The 13,091-nt window shown below is 37.8% G+C and overlaps 1 protein-coding gene across 2 annotated transcripts in view; it reads left to right on the forward strand.

The window, feature by feature from the left end:
- The first annotated feature begins 1,847 nt into the window (after positions 1-1,847).
- VPS50 (VPS50 subunit of EARP/GARPII complex) overlaps positions 1,848-13,091 on the forward strand; it is a 138,063-nt gene continuing 126,819 nt past the window's right edge. For both annotated transcript variants that reach the window (XM_004431349.3, XM_087421085.1), the window contains exons 1-2: positions 1,848-1,963; positions 9,000-9,068. In XM_004431349.3, the coding sequence (XP_004431406.1) occupies positions 1,931-1,963; positions 9,000-9,068 (102 nt within the window). In that variant the 5' untranslated portion in view covers positions 1,848-1,930. The remainder of the gene's footprint in view (positions 1,964-8,999; positions 9,069-13,091) is intronic.

The raw sequence follows: 13,091 nt of genomic DNA on the forward strand, positions 1-13,091 counted from the left end.
TGGGCAGAATTATGACTATAAGACCTCATAATTGTAAGGTGCTTTACAATTTATAAATTGCATTCACTTGTCTCATCTCATTTATCCTTACAAAACCCAAGGTCAAATATTACTACCTCATTTACAAAAATTAATAAGACAAGACTCTGAGAGGTTAAATAACAGAATTTCAGAGTTGTAAATAACCTCTATATTAGTGTCCCCTAAATTTCAGTCACTGCAAACCACTTTTATTATTTTTGCCACATCTGACTACCAGTCCTACTATTGTTTACCTAATATTTTTCATTATTGTGGCACACTTTAACTTTTTTTTTTCCGTTTTTTTTTTTTTTTTTGAGGAAGATCAGCCCTGAGCTAACATCATGCTAATCCTCCTCTTTTTGCTGAGGAAGACCTGCTCTGAGCTAACATCTATTGCCAATCTTCCTCCTTTTTTCCCCCAAAGCCCCAGTAGATAGTTGTATGTCATAGTTGCACATCCTTCTAGTTGCTGTATGTGGGACGCGGCCTCAGCATGGCCGGAGAAGCGGTACGTAGATGCGCGCCCGTGATCCGAATCCAGGCCGCCAGTAGCAGAGCGCGCACACTTAACCACTAAGCCATGGGCCGGCCCTAACATTTTTTTTTAGTTGTCTTAAGAAATATTTTTGGAATCATGGATCTGAATTTTATTTTTTTTCTAATGAATATTAATTAAAAATAAATGTAAATTTAAAAGAATCATTGGTACCACATTTCAGGACTTGCTCTTCAACACTATACATAAAACCTTTACTTAAACATCTGGATAATAAGTCCTTCAGTTTCTGTATGCACATCAGCAGTAATCTTAGGCAAGATTTCTTAATTTAATTTAATTGCTTAATTTAATTTAATTTCTTAACTTAATTTCTCCATACCTCAGTTTCCTCATCTTTAAAATGGAGATAATAGTACCCCCATAGGATGTTTGTGTGGGTAAATGAGATAATACATGTAAAGCTACTAGCAGAGTTCTTGACAATGCAGTAAGCTTATAATGAATGATAGCTATTATTAATTGTTAGCTCTGGGTGGCTTTTTTTTTTGGTATTCTCATAATTGGAAAGTTCTTTCTTAAATCGAGGCCCAAACGACTCCCCTATTAATTTGTCCAATTTAACTAAACTGCTAAAATTGAAAAGAGGACTTTAAAGTGACATGTGTGCTTATTATTACGTTTTATTTTCCTTCTTGACTTGCCTTAGCGCAGGTAATAAAATGATAGGTGGGAGTTGAACCCTTGAGTTTTAGGGCTTTTTGGCAGTGGATGCCAAGACTGAGGAAGAACAGCCCTAACCCTAGCCAGCCGCCTATTGGACAACCTGAACCACACCTTTCCTCAAGACAAGCCCAGTGCTACCAGGGGAGTCCCAAGTGCTCAGGTCACCTCTTGTAGAGTGCCTTCCCTTGAGTTCCTGCTCCTTCCCGGCAGTCTCACGTTCTCCCATCCCGCCCTTCTAGACCAGGTGGGGTTTCCTTCGTCACACTCCTAGGGGGCATCATGCCAGTCTGGTTTCTATACTGTCTTAGTCTTTGTTCCTTTCGCTGAATGGCTAGTCACCTATGAGTTAGGTTTTTGCCTCGCCGAAGCACACCTACCGAGAGCAATGACCGGCAATCGCCGTGGTCACTCAGAGCAACAAGCTTTGCAGGCTTAACTGGAGCGCCCGCTATTTTGCTTGCTGGGAAATGTAGTACCTTGGCTGTTCTCTCTCCTCCATTGCAAGCGCCGGAGGCAGCTGGAAGACTACAATTCCCAGCATGCCCAGGGCAAGAAAGAATGACCCGGGTCGGCTGGTCCACGTGACCATTCACTATGGCTTCCCTGTATCGGGGCCAGCTGTCTGGTGGTTCTGTGTGATTTGTTAGTTCTTTGTGGCAGAGAACCCTCCTCACGATTTCGACAATGCAAAAAATCAAATCTCTTATGACCCGACAGGTAAGTAGCGGCAGCTGAAGCAAAGGCCTCTTTCATTTCCGCTGGGAGAAGAGCCGTGATGTTCTGTCTCTGGGCCGCTGTGGGAGGAGACCTAAGTTATAGCTGGTGGCAGGTGCCAGTGGCACGGGGAAACCGGGACACACCCTGGAAAATTCACCTGAGCCGCCCGGATCAGACCCTTGCTCTAGCGGGTAGCGGCGTCCCAGAAACATTGGTTTGGACGAGGTGAATGAAGGAGCCAGAGGTTATCTTTGTCTCCCCTCCTCCCCCTTTTGCCATCTTTCCAGTGACAGCCCCAGCTGCCTTGCAGGGTTCCTCATATCCATGCTGTCTGTCGTCTTTGAGCAGATGGCCTGAGTAGGGAGTTGAGGTCTGTGCCCTAGAGATGACCTGGAAAGAGTGAAAACAGCTAATTTGAAGACAGAATTTGTAGCTATATGACTTTGGGCAAGTTCCCAAACCTTGTAGTTTAAGTTTCCTGATGTAAAAATGAGAAGAATAATTATTTTTGTTCATCTTCTCTCACAGATCTGTTATGAGGGTCATCACTAAGCGAATGTATGTGAAAATTGTTTGTGAAATGCTGCCTTTTTAAATCATTGTCATGGCAAAATAATAGTCTTTTATTTTTGGCCGGAATGGTGATTCATAAATAAAACTTTGGCTATTTTCTGTGCTATCTTGTAAATGTTAGGGACTTCCTAATAATGCTTCAACTTCCTTCAAGCAAGAAGTGAGAGAAATTTCCTTTTATGTACTTACTGAGCACGACTTGGTTTTAGATACCTTTGTTTATTTAAAGTCTAATATTTCACTAGAACCGGCCATCTTTATTATTTTAATATGAGAGGAAGGTAATTTAGATTAGAGTTTTAAATCAACGTGGTTTTGAGAACTTTGGAGAATGTGTAGGATAATCATTTAATGAAAAGTTCATTTATGAGTTTTTTGTTGTTGATTAAAAAAATAGAAATTCCAAATTAAATTGTTATTTGAGAATTTAGAATTTGGGAGATATCTGAACAGGTTACAAATTTGAGGTTTCTGGTGAACAATACATGAGTCCTACATGATTATTTTACTCCTGTCAAATAATATTGTTAATGTCATGAACATAGAATTAAAAAGTTATGTGAATAAGAAAAGATTTAAGTGGGTAGTAACCTTTGGCAATCCCTCACATTTGTTGAGTACAATCCCTCACATTTGTTGAGTACTAGTATTATGCTTCATATTATTTCTTATTTGAGAAGGAGTTTGGGTCCTGTTCCATCCTGTAGTTAACTCTGTGACCTTGAGCAAGTCACCTAACTTTTTTGAGCATCTGTTTCCTCCTCTTTAAAATAGGAATAATAACATGTACCTTATGGAGTTAGGCTGGTGGTGATATTTATATGATACAGTGGAGGTAAAGAGGTAAATAAAGGAGCTAATGAAGTTCCTGGGCCTTATCAAAGAAGTGCTTGATCATAGAGATCATCTCAGTGGCTGCATTGATGGTAGGAAAGCAGGAAAACTGAAAGCAGCCTGTTGCAGTAATTCAAACAATAGATGATTTTGGGCTGACTATGGTATCTGATTTTTAAAATAAGATACACTTTTGTACGTTATACCACTAATACTCTTAAACTGCCTTTGGAATGCTGAATTTGGACTTGTGCATCAGTTAAGTTTGTGCTCTTTCATGTTGCTTACCATGCAGTTCAGTGTAGTCAACATTGTCATCATTACACAGCAACTTTGGTTGGCTTATTGTTTTTTAACCATATTTTGTAATAATAAGTGGGACAGAAAAAGACAAAAGTCCAGATATCAGTGATAATAAATTTACGTCTCCTGAATGTGGTGAAATTGTGCTGAAAATCATAACTCTTTAGCCTCAGTCAAGTTACTTATTGGACTTGAGTGGGTGCAATCTGTGCTTATTGGATGGAAAAAAAAAACAACTAAAGAAGCATATGAAAAGTTGGAACTATACTATGTAAAAAGTGAGGTAAAATTAGGAGTTTTACACAGATTTTTAAAGTCATCCTAATTACATATGTTTAAGGCTTGGCTTCCATGTATTTGATCATTGTTAATACACAGTTCATGAATCTATGAAGTATGAAAGTAGGGTGCTACCTAGAGTTACATTGGGGATTTTATTTAGTGCTCTTTATTATTGGGTTAAATGTAGTAGTATTACAAATAAATATACACAAAGATGTTTCTTTGTGAGGCTACAGAAAATGTAATAATATGAGATATGAAATTAAGGGTTTTTGGCAGTTCAGCTCTCCCAGGATCTTGGTTTGGAGTAGAGTGGGAGAGTGGGCTTTGTTAGCTGTCTTTATTATCGGTTGTTCTGCTTTCTCCATTATACTGATCTCTGTTCTTTCACTTCATTCAGCACATGTTTATTGAGCACTATGTGCCAGGCACTATTCTAAGTTTGGAGGATGCAGCAGTGAACAAAACAGACAAGTGCTCAGGCAGACATGGTGAGAAATGATTTGGAGGAAAACAGGATAGGGAATACTGGGAGTTGTTGGGAATTTGGAGTCGTTTATGATTTTAGATAGGGTGGCTGTGGAAGGCCTCGCTGAGAAGGTATATCATTTGAGTAAAAACCTGAAGGAGATGAGGGAGTGAACCATGTAGATATGTGGGAAGGAGCATTCTAGGTGTAAGGAAAAGCAAATGCAGAGGTGCCTGAGGCAGGAGCATGTTTAAGGAATAGCAAGAGGCCAGTGTGGGTGGAGTGAAGTGTGTGAGGAGAAGAGTGTATAGGAGATGAGGTCAGGAAGCCGGCTCACGCACAACTTCATCCTGACCTCGTCTCCTGCTGCTTTTCTCCTCACTCGTCGCAAGGCCATGCTTCTATTTTGATTGAAATAGCAAGCAGAGGAGAGATGTAATTTGACATATACTTCAGAAAGATCTTTCTGGCCTCTGTTTTAAGAATAGATTGAAGAGGGAAAAAGCAAAACCATGTAGACTAATAAGGATGCTATTGCGGCAATCCAAGTGTGAGAGGGTGTGGGCCTTAACCAGGGTGCTGGCTTTGGAAGTGTTGAGAAGAGGTGGGATTGTGGATATATTGTAAACGTAGAGTTGACAGGATTTCTTGACATATTGGATTTGGGCTGTGAGAGAAAGAGAAGCATCGAGGTTGACTCCAAATGGTTTGGCCTCAGCAATTGGAAGAATGGAATTGCCCTTTACCGAGGTGGGTAAGACTGAGGGAGGAACAGATTGAAGGAAGGGAGAATGTTTTTAGACTTGTTAATTTGAAAGCCTCTCAAATATTTAAATGGAGAGATAAAGTAGTCAGTTGGCTAAAAGACTCTGAATTTCTGAGGAGAAATCTAGGGTATAGATAAAAATTTGGGAGTTACCAGCATATAGGAGGTATATAAACTGGCTAAGCTCACCAGTGAAGTGAGTGAGATGTAAGAGTCCAAAGTTGGAGCTCTTGAGAGTTCAGTGTTAAAAGGTCAGAGAGAAGCCGTGGATCTAGCTAGGCAGATTGAGAAGGAGCAGCCAGTGAGGTAAGAAGTCTACAGCATCTTGAAGAGCACCTGTCCCATAACAGCTGCTCAATAAATATTTGTTAGGTGAATGTTGGATAAAGAGAACAACCAAGTAGAGTGGGTACTGGAAACCAAGTACAGAATTTCAAAGAGGGCATGACCAGCTATGTTAAATGCTGCAGATGGGCCATGTAAGGTGAGAATGAGAATGCGCCTTTTTTTTTGTGAGGAAGATCAGCCCTGAGCTAACATCCGTTGCCAATCCTCCTGTTTTTGCTGGGAAAGATTGGCCCTGGGCTAACACGCATGCCCATCTTCCTCTACTTTATATGGGACACCGCCACAGCATGGCTTGACAGGCAGTGCGTCCCTGCGCGCCCAGGGTCCCAACCTGCCAACCCCGGGCGCCAAAGCGGAGCGCGCGCACTAAACCGCTGCGCCACTGGGCTGGCCCTGAGAATGGCCTTTGGACTGAGCAGCATGGAGGTCATCGGTGACCCAACAACAGCACTTTTTGTGAAGTGGCGGGGAGGAAAGCCTGATTAGGGTGGGTTTGAGGGAAATTGAGGATTGAGTATAAACACTCTGTGGAGTTTTGCTGAAAAGAGAAGGAAACACGGTCATCTCACGTGCTCCTTTTGACCATGGGGACGTAAGTTGCTGGTGTCATAACTGGAAATTGAGGGTTTATGTAGACATAAAAGAAGTAGTCTGTAGTGTTAATCTGATTTGGACAAAGAAATAAAGTGCAGTGGCAGGTGTTATTTATGCTGAATTTTGTATAAATTTAAACTGGGGGAATTATTAAAACAAAAACCAAATACAGAAGAAAAGGAAATAATGCTTAGTGATTACAGTGAAAGTTTCAGTTTCATCAAGGCGGAGTATTACAGTTATAACCATGATTTCCTGCTTTAGAGAGGTAAAGATAAAGTAAAAATGATGACTTAATTTCTGTTAGTAAAAATTTATGAAATTGCTAATTAAAAGGTTCAAGATCTATAATCCTAAGATACAGGTGAGTGTCAGATGTTGTGCTTTGAGGCATTTATGTAATTCTTCATTTCTGTTTTGATAAGAGAAAAGAAAAGCATTTCTCTGTGATCACAATAATATTCAGAATAATGGTTAACACGTAAAGAATGCTTGCCATGTACCAGACACTGTTTTTGGCCTTCACATAACATTATCTCCTTTCCTCTTTATAGCAGCCTCTGAGTTGTCACCATCTAATGACTGTCATCATCATTGGAATATAATGATAGGCAGGTTAAGCAAGTTGTTCAAGGCCACAGAGCCCATTCCTTGAATCACTGCATTCCCCTGCTTCCTAATATGTATATAGGGTTTCCAATTGTTATTACTTTTATTTTGTACATTTCATGGAAAGTTGCCATGTATCAGTAGCAAATTATTGTGTTCAGTGACTAATTTGGAGGTTATATCTTTTTCTAGATGTTGGTGTATATCACTGTTTACGTTTCAGCCATTGGTTTCTTTACTGAGTAGCTCTGGGGAAAGAGAAAAATTACATGTGATATATTCCTCCAAGGATTTCTGTTAGGTTGGTTAAACAAATCTATACTTTTTAAAGTGTTTGTTTAAAAGGCATGGCAATTGCATTTTTTACAGGGTATTTTAGAGGTGGTCATGATTTTGAATCAAATTACGATGATTTACTCTCACATATGTGTGTATGTATGAATGTATGTGTGTGTATAATGTATATAGAAGGTTAGTTCTGTAACTCAGCCTTGCCTTCTTTACCACTTGATGCTTTGCCCTCATGGTGACTATTGGTGAGAAATTGGGACAAGGAAGAACAAGGGCACAAGAGTAGTTACATACGTTTATTTCCTCACTCATTATAAGACAGTAAAACTCAGTACCTATGCTTTTTTTATTCCAGCAAACTTCCCTGGAAACTTCATTTTAAAGTCAATTGCATGTTCCCATGGGAACAATCTTCTAATTAGCTGGAGATTGGAGCTTGACCAAACTTTTCTACTGGATAATTTATTCATTTCTTTGGTGTTTACTCTGTTCCTGGAACTTTGCTAGCCAATGTGCTATAGAGGCAAATAAGATTTGGTCTCTCCCTTCTCTTGGGACTTTGGTCTGGGAGAGAAAAAGAGATATATTTAATATTTAAAACTTCATTACTTTGGTAGAGGTATTATGTTGGAAAATGTCTATCTGGGTTTCTAAAACATTAGTGATTATATGAATCACCAGCGTTGCTTGTTAAAATGCAATTCCTGGTCCTAATCCAGAAATACCTATTCATTAGATCTGTAGTGGGACCCAGGAATCTCATGTTTAAAAACTTCCCGAGTGATGTTGATGGAGATGATCCAGGGACAATACTGAAAAATAGTGTGTTCTTTGAAGCATAGGGATTTAGGAAGACTTCATAGAGGAGTTAATTCTTAAGGTAGGGTTTTGGTTTCTTTAGAGGGTGGCTATGTGGGTGTGTAAGAGAGAGAAGGCTGGGTGGGGTATTCTGGGAGTAATGGAAGATTTGGGGGTGAGGCAGAGCACCTTGTCATAAAACATTGTAGATATGACTGGTGGCATTTTAGAATAGGGAAGATAAAATACACACCTCCATAATTTAAAAATATGCAGGTTCTGCTCTAAGTCTCAAATAATCAACCTAAATGTACCATATATTTTGGTTACTAAGGATACCGAAGGGCCAATATAGGGCACCTAAAGGATGAAAACTTGACTGTAGCAAAAATCTCTCCTCAGATTCATGTACCAGCTAATTTAGCTTACAGACTAATATTACAGGGATTTTAGGTGTCTGCTTTGAATAGCCTATTTTTAAAAAGAGGCCTTGAAAGAAAATTTAAATTGCTAACTTCTTTCTGTCTTGATAACTTTCCCTGGTGCAAATGAGACTTTCAGAATCCCTCAGTTGATGTGAATATAGAAAGTCCTGGGTACCAAAGAGCTAAAGTACAGGTAGAAAGCGGTGAGACATGAGGTTTAAGTCTCAATTATGCAGTATAAATTGGGTGCATTGGTGAGAAATCATCAGGTAAAATCAAGGGATTACTTATGTATTAATTAAGCAATTAGCATTATTTAAAAATCTTTGATTAGCTCCTTTGGTTGGTGTATTGTCTCTGTGAATCATAATACTTGGACCTTTTTACCAGGTGAATTTGGTAATGATTAATAGATAAGTGCTTTTATAGAATGCCTTTTGTCACCCAAGTTTCTTTTCTTTTGTTTGTTTTTGAATCACAAGGTTAAGTTAGGCTTCAAACGTTAGTTATGAAGGTGCCATATAATACTTTTATTTTAAACCACCAAAAGTACATCTTTACTTGGTATAATAATAGTACTATATGTATTAAGTGACAATTGTTTTTAGAACATATGTTCTATATGTTTTAAAGCAGGATAATTTATATTTTTTAAAATGGTGATTTCTATTCTAATAGGTATGTTCTATCATTTTACGGTTCTGCAGCACAATTAAAATTCTTTTATCTTGTTTTTTTTTTAAGGGTCTTAAAAGCCCTCCGGAGAGCCTCAGTGATCTCGGTGCCATCGAGAGTCTCCGGGTCCCTGGAAAGGTATTGATCTACATGCGTGAGCATGACTTTTCACTTCTTTAAGAAAAGATTATTGCCTTTGGATAATAATTGATTCACAGAAGCTTTTCTCTCCCATAGGCAGATGGTTGTTATGATGAGCTAGGTAAATTTTTATAGCACAGTAGGCTTGGGGCTTGTTTTTGCTTTCATTATTCATTGGGATACATATGATTCATTATAGTGTAACAGAAAATGCAAAATTGATAAATTTAGAGTTTATTATTATATTAAATTCTTAGCCTGAAAGCAGTTATATATATATGAGAAACTTATTGATTTATCTGCTGTAATTTGGAGAAATAAAATGAAATAATTTACTTTTTATGTTGTAACGCTCTGAGCCAAAAATCACAGTTAATTATGTTTTTGTTATGAAGCAGAGATTTTTGAATAAGTAGCTAAAACATAACTTATACCAAATTGTAGATATCTTAGATTTTAATCCTCTGGTATTCATGTGAACTTCTCCGTTTACAAATTTAATAGGTGTTATTTGATAGCTAGCTGGCTTCACCTCAGGAGAATTATTAACCATTGTTAAATAAATAAATCCCTGCTGTTTCTCACTCTGGAGTGTTGCCACTTAGAGCTGTGTCTGTAAATAGCAGCTCCATCACAGATCAAAGCCTGTTCTTCTGAAGGTCTGCTCTTGTGATTTTCAATTTGAGGATCATATTTGAAACTACTGTTTGTTTTCTGTGTCTGGCATCTTAATACATAGGGCTTGTTTCTCTTGATCAGCAATTATGAGGCCTCTCGTCACACCTCAGTGTCAGCTGCTTAGGAGGATGATGTCTCACTTCTATGAGGTGCCTTAAAGTGAACTTTGTATTTACTGCTTAGCCTTTATTTTAGATCAGACCCAAACATATTCTCCAAATATGATAAAATTCTAACCAACTCTTTTACATGAAATTGCTTAGACAAAAACCTTAAAGAGGCATTTTGAATATTTTATATAATGTTATAAAAGATTATTGAATGTGATAAAACTGAGAACTAAGAGATAACCATAAATCCTAATTGACAAATAATTCTCTTTTTTTCTTTGACTTAAGGAGAAAAGATTATCATGCATTATGAACATGCCTTGAATTAGATTTCATTAGATGTTTTGGAACCAATGTAAAATTGATAAGTGAGCTTCTTTAAAAAATACATGAATGTATTGCATAAGAACTTTCTGTTGTCTTTAAACTGTGAGCCGTGATGTTTTTCCAGTACTGGTAGGTAGTGAATTTATAATGGTCTCATTACACAGTCTTCTTACTGACTCCCCACCTTAGCCCCATCAGTGACCAGCGGTGTGTACTTTTGAGATGACTGGCTCTGGGTAGAGAGGCCAGTCTTGGATCACAAGGTCAGCAAATGTAAATAGTTCAGGTGATGATTAAGTCTGGGGCCTTGGTCTGATTGACACACACTAAGAAGCTAAGTTAGTTAAATTGTAAAATAGTTAATAGTGAAATTAGTGTCTACGCTGTCAGCTTAAATTTAGCCTTACACTAAGAAAGCCTTATAAGCGTCTTGTGCCTATTCTCTCTGTGCATTGTCTTGAAACATCACAGGTGCTGCAGTGTGAGCAGAACTGCTGCCTTCTACTCTGGGTGGTTTTGAGAATTTAAGAGTTGCTAGGTCCAGAGAGTGGCAAAGTTCCAGTCAGTAGACCAAGTTTGATATGGATGAAGTTCGCAGGCAGTACAAGAAGACTCATGTTAAGAAATTCCCTACACAGCATGGCTTGGTATAACTTTAATGCTGAGCATATGTTTCACAACTTAGATGTTCCTTTATAGTTAGGTCATACATATATTTTTTCTATTTTTAAATTTTTTTATTAGATCCCCAGAACTTATTCATCTTATAACTGGAAGTGTGTGCTCTGACAAATATCCTCATTTCCTCTAGCCCCTGGCAACTACCCTTTTATAAAGGCTCTGTTTCTATGAGTGTGGCTTTTTTAGATTTTATGTACAAGTGAGATCATACAGTATTTGTCTTTCTCTGTCTGACTTATCTCACACAGCATAATGCCCTCACTGTCCATCCATGTTGTCACAAATGGCAGGATTTCCTTCTTTCTCATGGCTGAATAATATTCCATTGTATATATACATATATACTACATCTCCCTTATGCATTCATCTGTTCACTGACATTTAGGTTGTTTCCATATCTTGGCTATTGTGAATAATGCTGCAGTGAACATGGGGGTGCAGATATCTCTTGGAGATCCTGTTTTCATTTCCTTTGGATATATACCCTGAAGTAGGATTGCTGGATCATATGGTAGTTCTGTTTTTAAATTTTTGAGGAACCTCCATACTGTTTTCCACGGTGGCTGCACCAATTTACATTCCAACCAACAGTGCACAAGGGTTCCCTTTTCTCCACATCCTCACCAACACTTGTTATTTCTGGTCTATTTCTAGCCATTCTGACAGATGTGAGGTGATACCTCATTGTGGTTTTGATTTGCATTTCCCTGGTAATTAGTGATGATATATATTTTTACATGATTTATTTATATACAATTGCTTTAAAATTAATGTTGCAGCTAGTTCTTGATGACCTGAGCTTTGATGGTTTCAAAAAACGATCTTTAGTTTTTCAAATTATTAAAAGCATTTCAACAAAATATAAAATATTAATTTGAAATGATCATTTAAAAATAACCTTTTCCTTTAATAAAAAAGTAATATATACTCTGAACAGAATACATGGTAAACAGAAAAAGGTACCTAAAAAAAAATATCTTAAAAATCACTAACATAGTCAGGGTTAACATTGCCTTCTGGTCTTTTCCCTATGGATATTCAACAAATTTATTGAGCATCTGCTATGTGCTAGCATTCTCTAGGGTCTGGCAATACAGCAGTGGAAAAGACCAAGGTCTTCCAAAAGACAAAACTCTATTGTCAGGGAGCTTACTTAGGTTCAAGTAGAGGGAAGACAGAAAGTAAACAAGGTGATTGCAAATTATGACAAATACTATGAAGGAAATAGGGTGATACAATAAACTCTGTGAAGCTGGGCGTTATTTCACATGAGCTAGTCAGTGTAGGTTCCTCCCTCCTTTTTTACTTTTACAAAAATGGTGTTATACTCTATAAATTATTCTGAAGCTTGGGTTTTAAACGTAGTAAAATGTGTTGCATAGAAAACACAGTATATTACTAGGTTTAAAAAGCAAGCTGCCCAATAGTCTGGAGTAGGTAGATATTTTTTGAACTTAATAACAATTGATACTTGTTAGAATGGCTATTATCAAAAAGACAAAAAATAACAAGTGTTGGTGACAATGTGGAGAAAAGGGAACCCTTGTGCACTGTTGGTGGGATTGTAAATCAATGTAGCCACAATGGAAAACAGTATAGAGGTTCTTCAAAAGGTTAAAAATAGAACTACCATATGATCCAGCAATTCCACTTCTGGGTATTTATCCAAAGAAAATGAAAATATTAACTTGAAATGATATATGCATCACCATGTTCATTGCAGCATTGTTTATAACATCCAAGAATGGAAACAACCTAAGTATCCATTGATGAATGAATGGATTAAAAAAATGTGGTATACATATGGAATATTATTCAGCCATAAAAAAGAATGAAATCTTGCCATTTGTGACAAAATGGATGGACCTTTAGGGCATTATGCTAAGGGAAATAAGTCAGACAGAGAAAGACAAATACTGTATGACCTCACTTACAGGTGGAATCTAAACCACACCCGCCAACTCCCCCAACCAAAAACATACCCAAAGCTCATAGATAGAGAGAACAGTTTGGTGGTTGCAGAGGCAGGGAGGTGGGGGAGGGTGAAATGGGAAATGGGTGAAGAGAGTCAAAAGGTACAAGCTTCCAGTTATAAAATAAATAAGTCATGGGGATGTAAGGTACAGCATGGCGACTATAGTTAATAATACTCTATTGCGTATTTGAAAGTTGCTAACAGAGTAGATTTTAAAAATTCTCATGACAAAAAAAAATTCTGTAACTA

This window comes from Ceratotherium simum, chromosome 1 (assembly GCF_057802395.1).
Source record: "Ceratotherium simum simum isolate JZ-2026a chromosome 1, ASM5780239v1, whole genome shotgun sequence".
Lineage (NCBI taxonomy): Eukaryota > Metazoa > Chordata > Mammalia > Perissodactyla > Rhinocerotidae > Ceratotherium > Ceratotherium simum.